General features: G+C 44.8%; 2 protein-coding genes across 2 annotated transcripts in view; one reads left to right on the top strand and one right to left on the bottom strand.

Moving 5' to 3' along the window:
• Positions 1 to 14,167, bottom strand: part of SH3BP5 (SH3 domain binding protein 5) — a 455,787-nt gene that overhangs the window by 201,426 nt on the left and 240,194 nt on the right. The window lies entirely within an intron of this gene.
• ZNRF2 (zinc and ring finger 2) overlaps positions 2,174 to 14,167 on the top strand; it is a 56,205-nt gene continuing 44,211 nt past the window's right edge. The window contains exon 1 of the mRNA XM_075706087.1: positions 2,174 to 2,660. Within this exon, the coding sequence (XP_075562202.1) occupies positions 2,174 to 2,660 (487 nt within the window). The remainder of the gene's footprint in view (positions 2,661 to 14,167) is intronic.

Below are 14,167 nucleotides of genomic sequence, written 5' to 3'. Positions count from 1 at the left end.
TGAAGAGTTAGGGCTGGTAACTTCCTCTGCCATCCCCAGCTACGGTACCTTTTCCTGCAAATTGAACTGTGAGCTGCACTGATGCCAGAAAGCAACCGTGTGCAGTTGCAATGGAGATGGCAAAAGGAGGGGGAAAGGGAGGCCTCGGCACCTATTCCCATCTGAGGATGAGTAGCAAAGATACCACACGTGTAATATACATTACATTTGTACATTACATATACATAATACAGATAATAATGTACATGTAATATGTACAGTACAGATCATAGAATCATAGAATGCTTTGGGTTGGAAGGGACCTTGAGAGATCATCGAGCCCAACCCCCCTGCAGTAAGCAGGGATTGAACCTGATGTCACATAACACTTTGTATGTTAATTAAGGTTTTGACCCATTTTATTGTATTAATTGTAAAATAGCTTGGTTACTATGCCACTGTGACACAGGCATGAATGTAGTTGGAATCCCTACCTAGACGGTATGATGGAGAATCCAGAGGTGGTGTATAGCACTATGTTATTTTAGAGCAGATGATAATCCATAAAAACAAGCAGTTTACCTTGGATGACCAACTGTAGGAATCGTGTTCATATAAACTCAATGTACATGACATTCGATACCACATACTTTTAAAGAAGAAAATAATTCTATGTCTCTGATATTTTTGTCATGAACAAACAGGGCCTGTTATCAGCATCGGTATAATTCACAGGGCCAAAACTTTCGGCTGTTAGTCAATCCTTGAGTAAAGCTCTCATGGATAATAACGGGAGTTTTTCTCTGAGTGAGAGAGTGAGGTCTACAGGATTTTCCTATATCGCCTGTGAAACAAAGATAGAAAAGATTTTCGTCCTTCTTGTCCAGCTTCTCCCCGCATACGCCACAAGAACCGAGACTCACAGCAAACCGCCCGGGTTGGAAGTCCCCTACCCGGGAAAGCTCCCGCCGGCGGTAAGCGGCCCTTAAGCCTAAGCCAAAGCCAGGCCCGGGGAGCGGCGGGCTGGGCCCTTCGCCCCTCAGCCGGGAGCCGCTCTCGCCCCGGCGGCGCCTGGGGCGCGGAGGCCGGGCATCCGGGCGCTTGGCCGAAGCTCCAACGGCAAACCGAGAAGCGGCGGGGCAGGAGGGCAGCCGCTCCTTGGGCGGGCGGGCAGGCCGCGCTCGGTCACCTCGCTCCTGCCCGCTCCGCCGAGCCGCCTCCCGCAGCGGCCGCTCCTCCCCTTCACCTGGCGGGACTCGGCGCTGAGCGCGGCCCCGGGGGCCGCCGCCAACGGCCGCCCTCAACGGCCGCAACCGCCACAGGTCGCCTGCTGCCGGCGGCCGCTTGGGCTTTAACTCCTTCCTCGCCGGGGCGGCCGCGCCGGCGCCCCGGGGGTTTGCCCTTCGGGCGAGCGGGCCGCCGAGCCGCCCCGGGCAGGTCCTCGCCTCGGCCCCGCGCTGCGAGCGGCCCCGTCTCGGGAACTCTCCCGTCCGAGGGGAGCGCGGCTGCCAGCGGGCCTCGCCCAGCGCCCGCCCACCTGGCGCTGCCCCGCACCTTGCGTGAGGAGAGGGGCCGGAGGCGGGGCGAGGCGGCGGGCCCGGTCCCCCGCCGGGCGGTGGGGCGGGGGGGGGAGGAGAGGCGGCGGCCGCCGCTGCCGCCGCCGTAACCGCTCCCCATCCCGCCCGCTGGTGCCGCCCCCAGTATGGCGACACTGTAGAGGAGCGGCTGCGCCGGGGTGACCGCCCCCTCTCCCGCCTCCCTCGGCACAGGCACGGCGCGCCGCGGGCGAGCGAGCGGCCTCGGCGGCGCTGCTGCCGCCGTTGCCCTCCACAGGGCTCAGCGGCGGGGGAGGATGGCGGCGGCGGGCACGGCGGCGGCGGGCACGGCGGCGGCAGCAGCGGCGGCGGCGGCGGGAGCCAGCACCGTCCCGAGCAGCTCATGGTGGCGCCCCAGACCCGCGAGCAGCGGCCGCGCCGGGGCCGCCAGCTGAGCCGGATCCCGGCGGGCGGCTCTCCCCTCTCGACACCGACCCACCGAGCGACCCGTTCCCCACCCCCGGCGAGTCCTCTCCCCCTTCCCCGGCGCGACCCGTGCCTCGGATCGCCCCCGCCGGGGCCGGACTCCCACCACCCCCGGGCGCCGCGGGGAAGGCGGCGACGAAGGGCACCGGGCAGCGCCAGGCGGCGGCGGGACCATGGGCGCGAAGCAGAGCAGCCCCACCGCCGCCAATGGCCGCACCCGGGCGTACTCGGGCGGGGATTTACCTTCCTCCAGCAGCAGCGGCGGCGGCGGCGGCGGCGCTAACGGGACCGGCGGGCGCTCGGCGGGCGCTGGCGGGCGGTACGCGCACCTGGCGGCGGCGCCTCCCGCCGCTCCCGGCGGCGCGGCGGCGGCAGGAGGAGCGGCGGCGGCGGCGGCGGCGGGGGGAGCCGCCGGGTCGGCACCCCGGAGCAGGTCCTTAGGGGGGGCCACCGCCTCCGGGGCCCGGGCCGCGCAGTCCGCCTTCAACATCCCCCACAGCAGCGGCCCCTACGGCTCGCAGGACTCGGTCAACAGCACCCCGGAGGAGGGCGGCCGGGAGCGGCCCGCGGGGGGCGGCGGCGGCGGCGGCGGCTCCTCCGGCGGGCCCCGGCTAGTGATCGGCTCGCTGCCCGCTCACCTCTCGCCGCACCTGTTCGGAGGTAAGGGCCAGCCGGCGGAGCGGGCGCGGCGGGAGGGTTTCGCTGCTTGTCCCGCTGCTGGGGAGCCCGGGGGGGGGATGTGGGGGGGATGTTCCTTCCCCGGCCCCGCGGCGGGACGGGTAATGAATCATCACTTTGGGGAGAGCGGCGGCTCTTGCAGCCTTGCGCCCGCCGGAGGGGGGGGGCCCGGTTTGGAGACGGGGTTTTTCAGGCTCAGCGTCTCCTATTGTTTGTAAGGGAGGGCTGTGAAAGGGGGGGGGGTTAAAAATGAAACGAACCCCGCGGCGGGGCGGTCGGGACGGCGAAGAGGAAGCGGAGCCTCTCCGGCCGGCGACTTTAGACTCTTAATAGCTGTAATCAGTGCTTGTGTAAATACTCTTGCCTACTCCTTACATAATTAGAATTTAATTGGATCATGTGTCTCCGCCGTTTATTCTAAAATCGGACCAAACCCCTCTTTGGGTACCGATTAATACGTGGCTGATGCTTGTTCCTTTTTCTAAGTTCTCGGGTTGTCGGTTCTGAAAGTCGATTAAGAAAAACAGAAGTTAAAGTAAGTTTCTTGGTTTATTTTCCCCCTAAGAGATGAGTCGAGCCGGATAGCTGGCCGTGCCGCTGAAGTACAGGCTTGCAGCACCGGTACCGTATCATCTTGGGGGTGGCCACATGTGCTCTTGAGGCAGGGGAAACGCTCAGCTAAACTCTCAATTAACCAAGAAGCTGAGGCCCTTTAAGAGGCATATTAAACATGGAGCAAGCTGTCATGGTTTTTTGTCTCTCCTGTGATACTGAGATGAATAGGGCTGGTATAGGACTTGCATTTTACTGCCTGTGTCCTTTACCTTAAAGTTAAAAATCCGCCTTTAAGTTGCCAGCTGCTTTCAAAGTTGCTGACTACTTTCAGTACTGCTTATTCGAAAGGTCGTTGTTTGTATAAGTCAAACATTAAGGTACAAGGTGACTTTTTAAATTAATTCATTCTCTTGATAATTCAAATACATATATGTATTATAACCTGTCTAAATACTAACCAACTTCCCCAAAAGCTTTCCTTTGGGAAAGAGGAGGCTAATGTAAAATTCCTACATTTCTGTGTTCTAGTTAATCCGTTTGTGAATACAATTTATAGCAGGCTGCATCTTTCTTCTTTTCTGTAATGTGACCTGTTCGTAGCCGAAGCAGGGCTGTCTTCAGTCCAACCCTCAGAGGGTGCGCAAGGTTTCCGTCACATGGCCTGCCACCTATGTGGTGTTGGTGTGTTGACCTGAAGATAGCATAGCTGTTACTTCCTCAATCTCAAACTGCCTCCTCCCAGCGCCGTGGTTGAACATTAACAGAAAGCTGTCAAGCCCGATTATAATAAAGCAATATTTGCCCTTAAGAACAAAAACATAACTATTCTTACAGTACCAAGCTGCTCAATAGGAGTGCTTTGTTGCAAGGATGCTCATTATACCATCACAGTAGCTTGCGGGGGAAGAAGGTGCATGCGTTTCTTTCAGTGATGAAAGGATGCCCTATCACGGAGTGTTGTGCAGTTTGTGCTAAGCACAAGGCAGTCATTAAAACATGTAGTCAGTTGTTGCTCAAAGGTAAAACTTTTTTTTTTTTTTTCCTCCTTGCTTAAACATTGTCTTGCAACCTGCCTTGCTGCCAGTAGGGAGTGGATTAAATGTAAATGCAGTGATGAGGATCGATAACTTGGAAGCTGTTTATTCAGATGCAGGAAGGTCTCTTCAGAATAACTCTGAATTTGATCATACTTTTCTATGGCACGTAATAATCTATTAATTGCCGTACTACACCATATTTTGTCTTTTGTGAATCTCTGAAATTGGCATATTAAAGAGGATATAGGCTGAAATGATGCGAAGCTTGTTGCTTTTCCTGGTGCAGGAAAAGCGCCAGGAGGGATACACTCTCTTCATCTGCTGACTAATAAATAAAGAATGCAATATGTTAGGCGTTTGAGTAGCAAGTTTCAAAATACACTGTCCTTTTGTGGTCACAAGATGGTCATGAAACTACTTGCTTTTTCTCTTCTAAAAATCTTAGTATTCCTTACTGGGATGAATTGTTATTCATATAACGATTTAATCATAATACTGCAACACCTGTGAAGAAGGCCTCACTTGAAACATTATTCTTTATTGCAATTTAAATGTTCTGTGATATTGGTGATACATTGTACCACATGACATTGAATGTTGGCATCCTTATTTAGTTGCATGCTTTGTGTTTTCTTGATTCATTTTGATAACTAGATGCTTGGAACAAGTAGGCCCACTGAAGATCATGTATTAGTAGCATCAGCATGGTGAAAAATAACTTGAAGCATTGTTTTTGTCCTGATGGTAGCTAGCTCAAGCTTGTCTAGGTGTGGTATCTGGCATTTACCTGGTATATCATAAGCATGCTTGAAGTCCCCTCCCTTGTTTTGTAACTTGCAAATTAGCCAAATTGTTTCTTTTTATCTTGAAAATGACTGAATTTGATTTTGAGGATTAGCATAGCAAATTAAAATAAAAAAGAACAAGAATAACTTCTGTAAGTTGAACTGAATCTCCAGCTATTTATGTTTTTAGGCATACTGCTTGGCTTCATCAATCACTGACTCGTGGGTGTTGGATTTGTTGAAGTACTGTAATTAATTTGCCATTAGTGAGTTTCACTCTATTGTCACTTTTACTGAGCAGCTTTGCATGCTGAAGTAACATATAAATATTAACTCTCTCATGTAACATACTTAAATCCATACTATGCTTGTTAATATGCCATTTGAACGAGAATATAAAAAGTATTATGTTATTGTGTGTTAACATATTGGAAAGTGTGATCAGTTAGCTTCTATATTCCTTTAATAGGAACCGTAGTAACAGCAGCCTTTCCTGACTGTGAGGGTGTGATGTTCCTGTCTGACCTCAGGCTCCTTTATGTTCAAAGTATAATGGAGTAAATATTGCTATGTAACCTTATGTCTCATCCCAGGGAGAGTTCAATTCACTGAATAACTGGGGCCTTGGTCTCACAAAAAGATACATATGTGTTTAACTTTGTGCTGCGAGCGCTCCTCAAGTAGGCTTAGAGCATTAAGCAGAGCGAGACCCAGATTCCGTAAGATCTCACGGCACTCCCAGATGCAGAGGCCAAACATGCGCGTGACCGTTCAAGCGCTTTCTTGCAACATGACGCTGACTTCCAGCTTCCTTTAAGGTGATAACACTGTTACCGGGAATTTTGACCAGCAGTTTCCTGCTCTGTTCCTCACTGAATGGGACTTCCCCTCTCTCCCAGCCCCAGAGTAAATATTCTTACCTTCTGTTAAGAACAACCTGTAGAAGAGCTGGCTTTGAGATCCACAGTTAGTTTTTCCACTGTGTTTTTAGGCAGCAAGTGTTTTTGCGTAGACTGTCAGCACAGCAAAGCTACTGCTGTAGTTACAGTATAGCTTGTTTTTGTCAATGATGATTGCAGCAATTAATTCAGCTAAAAATGGACGGTCTTTCGGAATTATCTTTGCCTTGGGTAACTGCTGATGTGTTACGTCTGTCACTTAAAATGTTGACAGCTCCTTAGAACCCACTTCATGTTTGTGATCCTGTTTCTGGGTGGTCACAACACAGAAAATACTTGGTGAAAACAGCTAGTATAAGTATCCTTCCAGCGTTCAAATTTAAATCTCTTCTTGGGAATGTTGTTATAAGACAAGAATAAAGCCTTTAAATATTTTTTTGTCTTTAAAAGTCTCTTGGGGAAGAATATGTAAAAATTCAACTGAAGATAGCAGAAGTGTTACAAATTGACTTAAATGAAGAACTCGTGGAAATTTAAGTTGAGCAGAGAACATACAAGTATTATACAAAATCTCAGTTTATATTACATATGGTCATATACAATTTTACATGATGTATTTATAGACAGGTTTTTAAATATATAGTGTTGTCAGATACAACTGTTGACAGCTTTCAGGCCTATGTCAAGACTTGGAGTAATAATTTGGAGATTAAGTTGCGCCTGTTAACTTTACTAGGAGAAGGAAGTTTGTTACGGTCTTCCTAAGCCAAATAATGGTCAGGCTTTTTTATGAAGTGCTTTACAGTGCGAGATTTATTGCCAGCTACTGAATATACATAACACAGTATGGGTAGAACCTTATTGGTATGTTATTTGGATTATGTTATAGGTAGGATTTGTTATTTGTTTGTAATAATAGCTGATAGAATTAATGAATGGATTTGTCATTCTATAGAAGAAAGTTCAGTTTATAACCTGAATTACTTGTTGGACTGTGGGAAGCAGATATCAGAAGAATGATGTGAAGTCTTAGAAAAGAAGTTTTTCAGATGTCTCTCGAACTGCCTAGAAAGCTGCGTCTTGTTTTGTTTTCCATCTGGTCCGTTTAGTTATATGGTACACTTGAATATGTTCTTGAGGTTCTCACATCTTTTTTGGGGGAGTATCTTTTGGTCACTTCCTTGCCCTTCTCTCTCAGTGTTGCACAAGTACTATTGCTGTGAGAAATCATGAAACTCTTAAACGTTTCAGACTTCAATGCTGCTCCCATTTTGCCAGCCAAAGTTGTAGCTGTGAGGTCTTTGCCCTCCGATTTGGGAGAAGTGTTGGGAAGCGTGCTTTGCATTGAGACTATTGGGATATCCCATGTGTGTGAATCAAGTTAGCACCAGTGAGACTTGCTATTGCAGTTTCAGCCTGTATGCCTTGGTAGCGCTTGATATACCTTCTTTTCCTGGCAGTTGGACATTTTTTTTTTTAAATGTTTGAGGAAGGCCAGTGAATCTTTGATTAAATATATATATTTCTCTAAATTGCTTCCTAACAATTCAGAATGAGGAAAGAGTGTAAGGATTTAGACTAATAAAAGCTGTAACTTTTCCATACAAATTCTGCCTTTTTTAGAGGTGTCATAACTGCTATTTGCTGTTGTGAACTCAAAAAATCCCATGTGTATTTTCAGGTAGTTTTGCTGTTGCTGTTCCTAGGTCTTCCAAGGCGCAGAACAGTGGAAGTTAAGAGGCTGTATCTGCTTTGGTGTTTTGATTTGTTTCTATTCACTTGGCTGCACTAGTGAAACACAATCATATCCATGTTTATCCACTTTGGAAAAATGAGAGCAGTAACAATGAGAGGCTGGCTGAAGAACAAAGTTAAAACGGAGACCAGCTTGGGAGCTGAGAGAAATACAAACATGTCTGTACACATACACACACCTTCACAACAACTACAGGTGGGGGGATGAAGGTAGATGTGCGCCTCATTTTCTTTTCAGTTGTACCTGTGAGTTGACTCCAAAGGAAGAGAGAAGAGTCACTTTTGCAGTCCCTGAAGATATGGGAGGTTTTCCAAATTTATTAGCATTCCATTAACCAAAATACAGATTGAAAAATTCAGTGCGCTAGGAAAGCAGTCCAAGGATAAGTCTATTGATAAGGGGTTTCAGAAGAGCTGTTCTGACTGATGGGTTTGAGGAATCCAGTCCCTTTTCAGGGTCTTGCTGTTCCTGTATTTAGTGGGCTCTTCTGTTCCTGCATACGTACAGTGGGCAACATACAGTTCCTGGTTGGCAGCAGAGACGTAAACTCTCCAAAGGAGTGGATGGGGGACAGGAAAAAGAAGCAAAGAGTTCACCACCACCACCTCCCACCCGTTCCAGCTCAGTCAGGAGGCTGGTTTTAGTCTCAAATGTTACATATTTGGACAAATGAGCTAAAAGAACTAAATGAGCACTGTTCGGATCTTCTGGTAGTGATAGTGAAGCCCCTGGGAGCTGTGTTTAGTTTCCTTCAGTTGAACAGGGAGCCAGGCCTCTGTGATGATGAGAGGCTTGGGAGTACTGGAGTAAAGACTGAGGCAAGTGATAGAGGATCTTTGAAGGGCTGCTTTTTCTTCTCCTCCTCCTGTCTGGTAAACAAAAGGGGTTATGAGAAGCCAAATAACAAAAATGGCAGTACTGCATTTAGGGGAGAAACCTAAATAGTTAACGGTCTGAAGAAAAGGAAACAGCCTCACTGTGATGGCATATATAAATATTTCTTTTGGCTATCAAGACAGCGATAATACCTGATTGAGCCTCTGCAGTGCCAGTTCAAACAAAGGCCTTCCTCTTTAATGTCTTCTAAATACCTATCCAACCCTGATATCCTGACAGTGTGCCTCTCCTCATGTTCTCTCACATAATTGCAGACTAGTCTCCAACAACCTCCCAGGTAATTTCTTTGTCTTATAAAGAAAGCCTTTTGTCACTGCTAGAAATTCAAAAGTATTTTTAAAACACATTGCCTACCCATCTGTTTGGGTAAGTTCTCCTCTTCTGTTCTTGCCAGCTGCTCATGGAAAACTTCATCATGTAAATGTTCTTGATGTGCTTTGTTAGCCTTGCATGAAACTTTTAAGTTTTGAACAGCGTTATGAAGGTTTTTGAGTAGGTTTTCCCTGCTATTTGCACATGCATGACCCAAATTTATATTATTTTCAAGATTTTTCTGCAATGTGTCTACTGCTCATTAATGGTTTAATTAGTTTCAGGAGAGACGTGTGGTCATTTCTACAGATTGTATTCATTTGCTGTGGTAATGGAACATGTTGTTCTTGCAGATGTTTTAACCCATGAAAAGAAACAGTGAGAAACCTTTGAGTGCTCTTGAGTTTTTATTTTGGAATATTTTTAAGGACATGCATCTTATAAGTCAGAAGAAAACAGTTTGTGTAAAAAAAAAAAAAACAAAAAACAAACCAACAACAAAAAACCAACAAACCAACCAACCAAACAAAAAACACCACAAAAAAACCCAAAAAAGCAAACCTCAATTACCTGAGTAAAAACAGATCAGCACTTCAGCACATCCAGAAAGGTGTTTTTGCTGTCTGCTCTCTGGTTAGATATTTCCTAAACAAGTGCCTATGTTTCCAGAGCCACCTTTCCATTGTAAATGGTGATCGTGACTTTCATAAGGACGTCTCGGTGCGCATCCAGAGCTCTCTGGCATCTGTTGTTTGATAGGCTTCAAATTCCTGACACTTGCAAAAATGGGAGGGTAAGCCATAGTAAGAATGGGGCTCATTCTCACTTTCACTTGGCACATGCTTCTGTTCCCTGCATGGAAATTGCATAGTATTGACACGGAGAGATCAGGAAGCACGCAGGAAAATCTCATAGGGCTCTGGATGTTTCAGTGCCTGCCAAACAGATAACAAAGCGGTGTGTGGGATTTGACTCCGTTACTCTTAGTCATCTTTAGGAACTGACCTACCTGGGTGTTTTCTTCTTCCTTGTCTGCTCTGTCTAAAAACCAGACCACCACAGCCTGTGGATAGTCCCCAAAGGGTGGGTGTGCTGCATACCATTGTGGATATTTTTAGTAGATTCTATTTGCTGACTGACTTACTGTGCTATAAATACAGAGTTCTCATCTGGCATGCACTTTGCATGTCTTCTAGTAACTTATAATAAATTCACCTAAGAATAATGGCAAGAAAAAAATAAGCTGTTACAATTTATTTGGCTTTCCATACGAAGTGTTATTTAAATAAAGCAATTATTTAGCAACGTTTTAATTGTAAACGGCTTTTAAAACTAGTGATGTTCCAAAGCACTTCCTAGTCGGGCTACCATAATTAGTCCCTGTGTCAGGTTGATTTATACTGTGATTTCACTACGGTTTTAAAAATTGAAGGTGGAATTTTTAGATGTGAGAGGTTAGTTGAGCATCTGGAGTATTATCAATGCTAGGAGATTACTTTGTTATGTCAGTACTACTAGCACACTGCCTGAACATGCATAAAGGCTATTCTGTGGGGAAAAATGAAGCTTTAGTTATGACTCTCCTGGAATTTTTTTTTTTCATAAAGTATAGGTGTATATGCGGTTGCTTGAGTTTAAATATAGTTAAGGCACTTAACCGCATTTTTGAAATTATTAGGACTCAATGCAAAAAGGGGAGGGACCCATGTCTTATTAAAATACAGATGCATCTGTCTGAGTATTGAATTTGACACAAGATTGAAGGATAGGTTCTTGCTGAATTGTGCTGAGCGAAACCTAAATGCTTCTGTACTGCTAAAATGAAAACTGTCATACTCCACACAAACAGATGTGGCCTTCATGAAAGAAATTTAAAACTGTTGAAGTTTTCCATGTGCAGCAAAAGAAAGGTCTGCTTAGAAGTGCTTTCTGCAGATTGCCTGAACACAGACAATATTTTGAGAATCTTAAAAAAAATTCTTTTATAATGATATCTGGACCAATCTGGTGATAGTCTTTCAGCAAACTTAGAAAATAAACTATCTCGCTGCCAAGAATCCTAGATAGTTCCCTGAAAATCATGCTGCTTTTGAATCCTGACTTCCTGCAGCTATCAGGAGTTTTACTTCTTGTGGACTGAAGAACATCACTTGATTATTGAGCATGAATATGAAGTTCCAGTATGGGGAAAAATCTTGCCTGTCTTGAGAAAATGCTGTGGCCCTACCAGACAGAGCAGGGCATCATCAGTTAAGCAAATTTCAGAGAGATAATGGTGGACAATTTCCAGAGATTAAAGAATAGTGACAATAGTAAAATGCAGTTCTCTATGGCCATTTAACTGCTTTCACTATGAGGCAGTCCTCTTTCTTTTCATTGTCTTCGCTGCATTAGCAAGGATGACTAGAGTAGCCTAAAGTGAGGATGACTGAAATAGCCTAAGATGCCAGACTTGAGGATTTGCTGTCCATTTTCGTGGGTGTTTTGCTGTCCTTTGGGGAAGAATGAGTTTAAAATCACACACCTGTGTTCTGAATGTTGGAAGGCGTATTACACTTGTGCAGCAAGTGGCTCAGGGCTCCTGTAGTCTCTTAAACTGGATAAGCATGATTCATCTTCAGAGGTGATTTTGATGAAGTGTCCTGAAAGGTAGTATTACTGAGTTCAGGTGTGAAGTGCCCAAATACAGGGTTACCTATGCAACTTTCTTCTAGAGCTTTTTAATTTTTCAGAGTTGGGATTTTGCAACCTTAATGGTCAATTAGGGTTGGTTTGAGTGTTTTGGTTTGGGTTCCCCCCCCCCCCCCCAATCCATATGGGTATAGTTGTTAGAGGTAGATCAGTGTGGATAGATACTTGTTTCCTTTCTATATTGGGAGTAGTACGAAATATATGACAAGTAGATTGTTTGCCTGAGTTCAAAACAAAAAAGACTCCACTTTTTTGTTAAAGCTCTATCAATCTATTAATGAATTACAATTCCAAAATAACAAAACATAATTGTAAAACTACTTCCATATTTTTAAAGTGCTGTGTAAAGAAATAGATACTTGCTCCACCTGTGCAATAGAGCCGTAAAGCTGTTGCTGGCTGAAGAGAAATGATCTACTGGAACAGCACGTGAGTGAAAACAGCATGAAATTCACATATGTAAAAGGGCTGCATGGTATCAAAGAAACCCCTTTTGAATATCTAATTCAGCTGTCCTAACATTTGGATACTAGAGGACTAATGTTTAGATACTAGATGACACGTGTACAGGCATTGCCTCACTTCTTAAGGACTGAATGATATTACTCTTCAGTTAGCTTTAATTGTATGTTTGCTACAGCTCAGCCTTGGATTAGCTAATACCTGAATATCCCATATCCGTGAATTTCTGTGTTTTGTAAGTGATAACATTTTCAAAGACAGATGATACTGAGCTTCTTCATAACCACGGATGTGAAAAAACAAAGTGTTTAAAATGCTTTTGAAGTAAAATACAATACTTAAATAGCTTCCGGTTTGGAGGAAATACAGATTCCATTGCTAGCATAATAAACCATGTGCTAAAATAAACTTTGGTTTTAATGCACTTGATAAGACCAAGATCCAGTGACAGCATACAGCTAGGGAGTGGAGGAAATGTTTCTTGCAAATGTGGGACTAGTTCTGCTGCAAACAAAGAAATAAGAAGGCTAGCGCAAATAATGTGGTTTGTGTTGTGCAAGTGTGGGGGATGACATATTCAGCCCAGGTTATCCTCCTTTGTGTCTCCACTGTGCCACTCCAGTTGTAAAGCACCCAGTTGCATTCAGCTGATGAAGTCAAAAGGAGATGATGAACACTTTTGGAGCTGGAGGGCAAGAGTTCCTTCTAGTGGGCTGGGTGGGTGTATATGACTTCCCTCTACAGGTGTGCAGGCAATCAACCTTTTAAACGCATTTAATGATTGTACGTTTTGCTTTAAAGCTTTATTTGGAAGAAATGTTCAAAAGAGTTTTAAGCTCGGATGATGTAATTTCTTGATGTTAAACAATTTGATACGTTGGGGAAATCTGTTGACTTGTGAAAAGTGGGCTAGAACTAAGCTTTATAAAGACCGCTTGGGCTGACAGCAGTGTTGAGATTGTTTATTCCTATCCGCACAGATAAGGCAAGTTTATCTCGTCATAGAGCCTGAGGTTGTGGCGTGGTTGTCAAAAGCATTCTAGTTTTTAAATTCTGACCAATATTGATTCTCTTTTAGGGATTGGCTAGCTCTAATCTTTGGTCAAGGTAATTTGGACCACTGGCTAAATAATTTTTTTAAAAATCTGTTAAATATTTGACCTTTTTTTATTATTATTATTAAGTAACAGAGCAAAACATTTCCAGTAGCTCTGCTGCAGTCCTTGCTTTTAGCAGTGCTAGAAAAGTCAGTAGGAACTAATTTCTGTAATTTCTTTGAACTCTTGGAGAAAATTATACTCTGAACAGTCTTTATCAATGCTAAGGATTACTTGCCTTATATTTGTTGTAACAGACATGGCAGTCTTTCTCTGCAAAATACTTGCTTATGTATGGCTGTTGCCTGAATTTTAATAAAGGATTAATGATATTGACCTCCCTTTTAGCTGAATTTTAATTTACTGATGAAAATACCGGCATACGGGTTTTATATTTTGTCCTGGTATTTTATTGATGAAAAACACATTTTTAGCGGCAAAGCTAGAAGTAGCCAAAAGCATCCAAAAATGAGGTGGCTCCCTGTTGAAGTGTATTGGAGAGGTGGTTCTTGTATTTTACTATCCACAGGCTGTTCCTTCCATTTCTGCCATTCCACCAGTTGTTCTTGAGTTAACTAATGAAAATGGCAGGTGTAGGGTGTAGTGTGCTATTGAATGAGGGTGTAGCATGGTATTGAATGTTGTTGGCTTTTTGAGTCTGAAAAGCTATACAGCCATGTTGTTGGTTTGGCGGTGCATCTGGATTGCTAACTATGCTGAGAAACAGGGTGCTGGGCTAACGTAGCTATACTCCTTTTAATAATGGAAATTACTTTAGCTACAGCTCTGATATAATGAGCTGAGAATGGGAGACCTGAAGGTATTCTGGTCTAGATGAGAACCCAATTGGGGATCATTCTGTTTTTCCCCTTGTTTTGCTCAACAAATACTTTAGCTTGCAGGTTAAGCATGCAAAAGTGATGCATAATTTGTCAACGTGAGGAAGACTCTTAAATGCTTGCAAGTAGTCAAATGTCTCTACTTTTATTTAGCTGTAA

This window comes from Pelecanus crispus, chromosome 2 (genome assembly GCF_030463565.1).
Source record: "Pelecanus crispus isolate bPelCri1 chromosome 2, bPelCri1.pri, whole genome shotgun sequence".
NCBI classification, from domain to species: Eukaryota; Metazoa; Chordata; class Aves; order Pelecaniformes; family Pelecanidae; genus Pelecanus; species Pelecanus crispus.
Note: the sequence above shows the minus strand (reverse complement) of the source record. Positions and strands in the feature narration are given on the sequence as shown.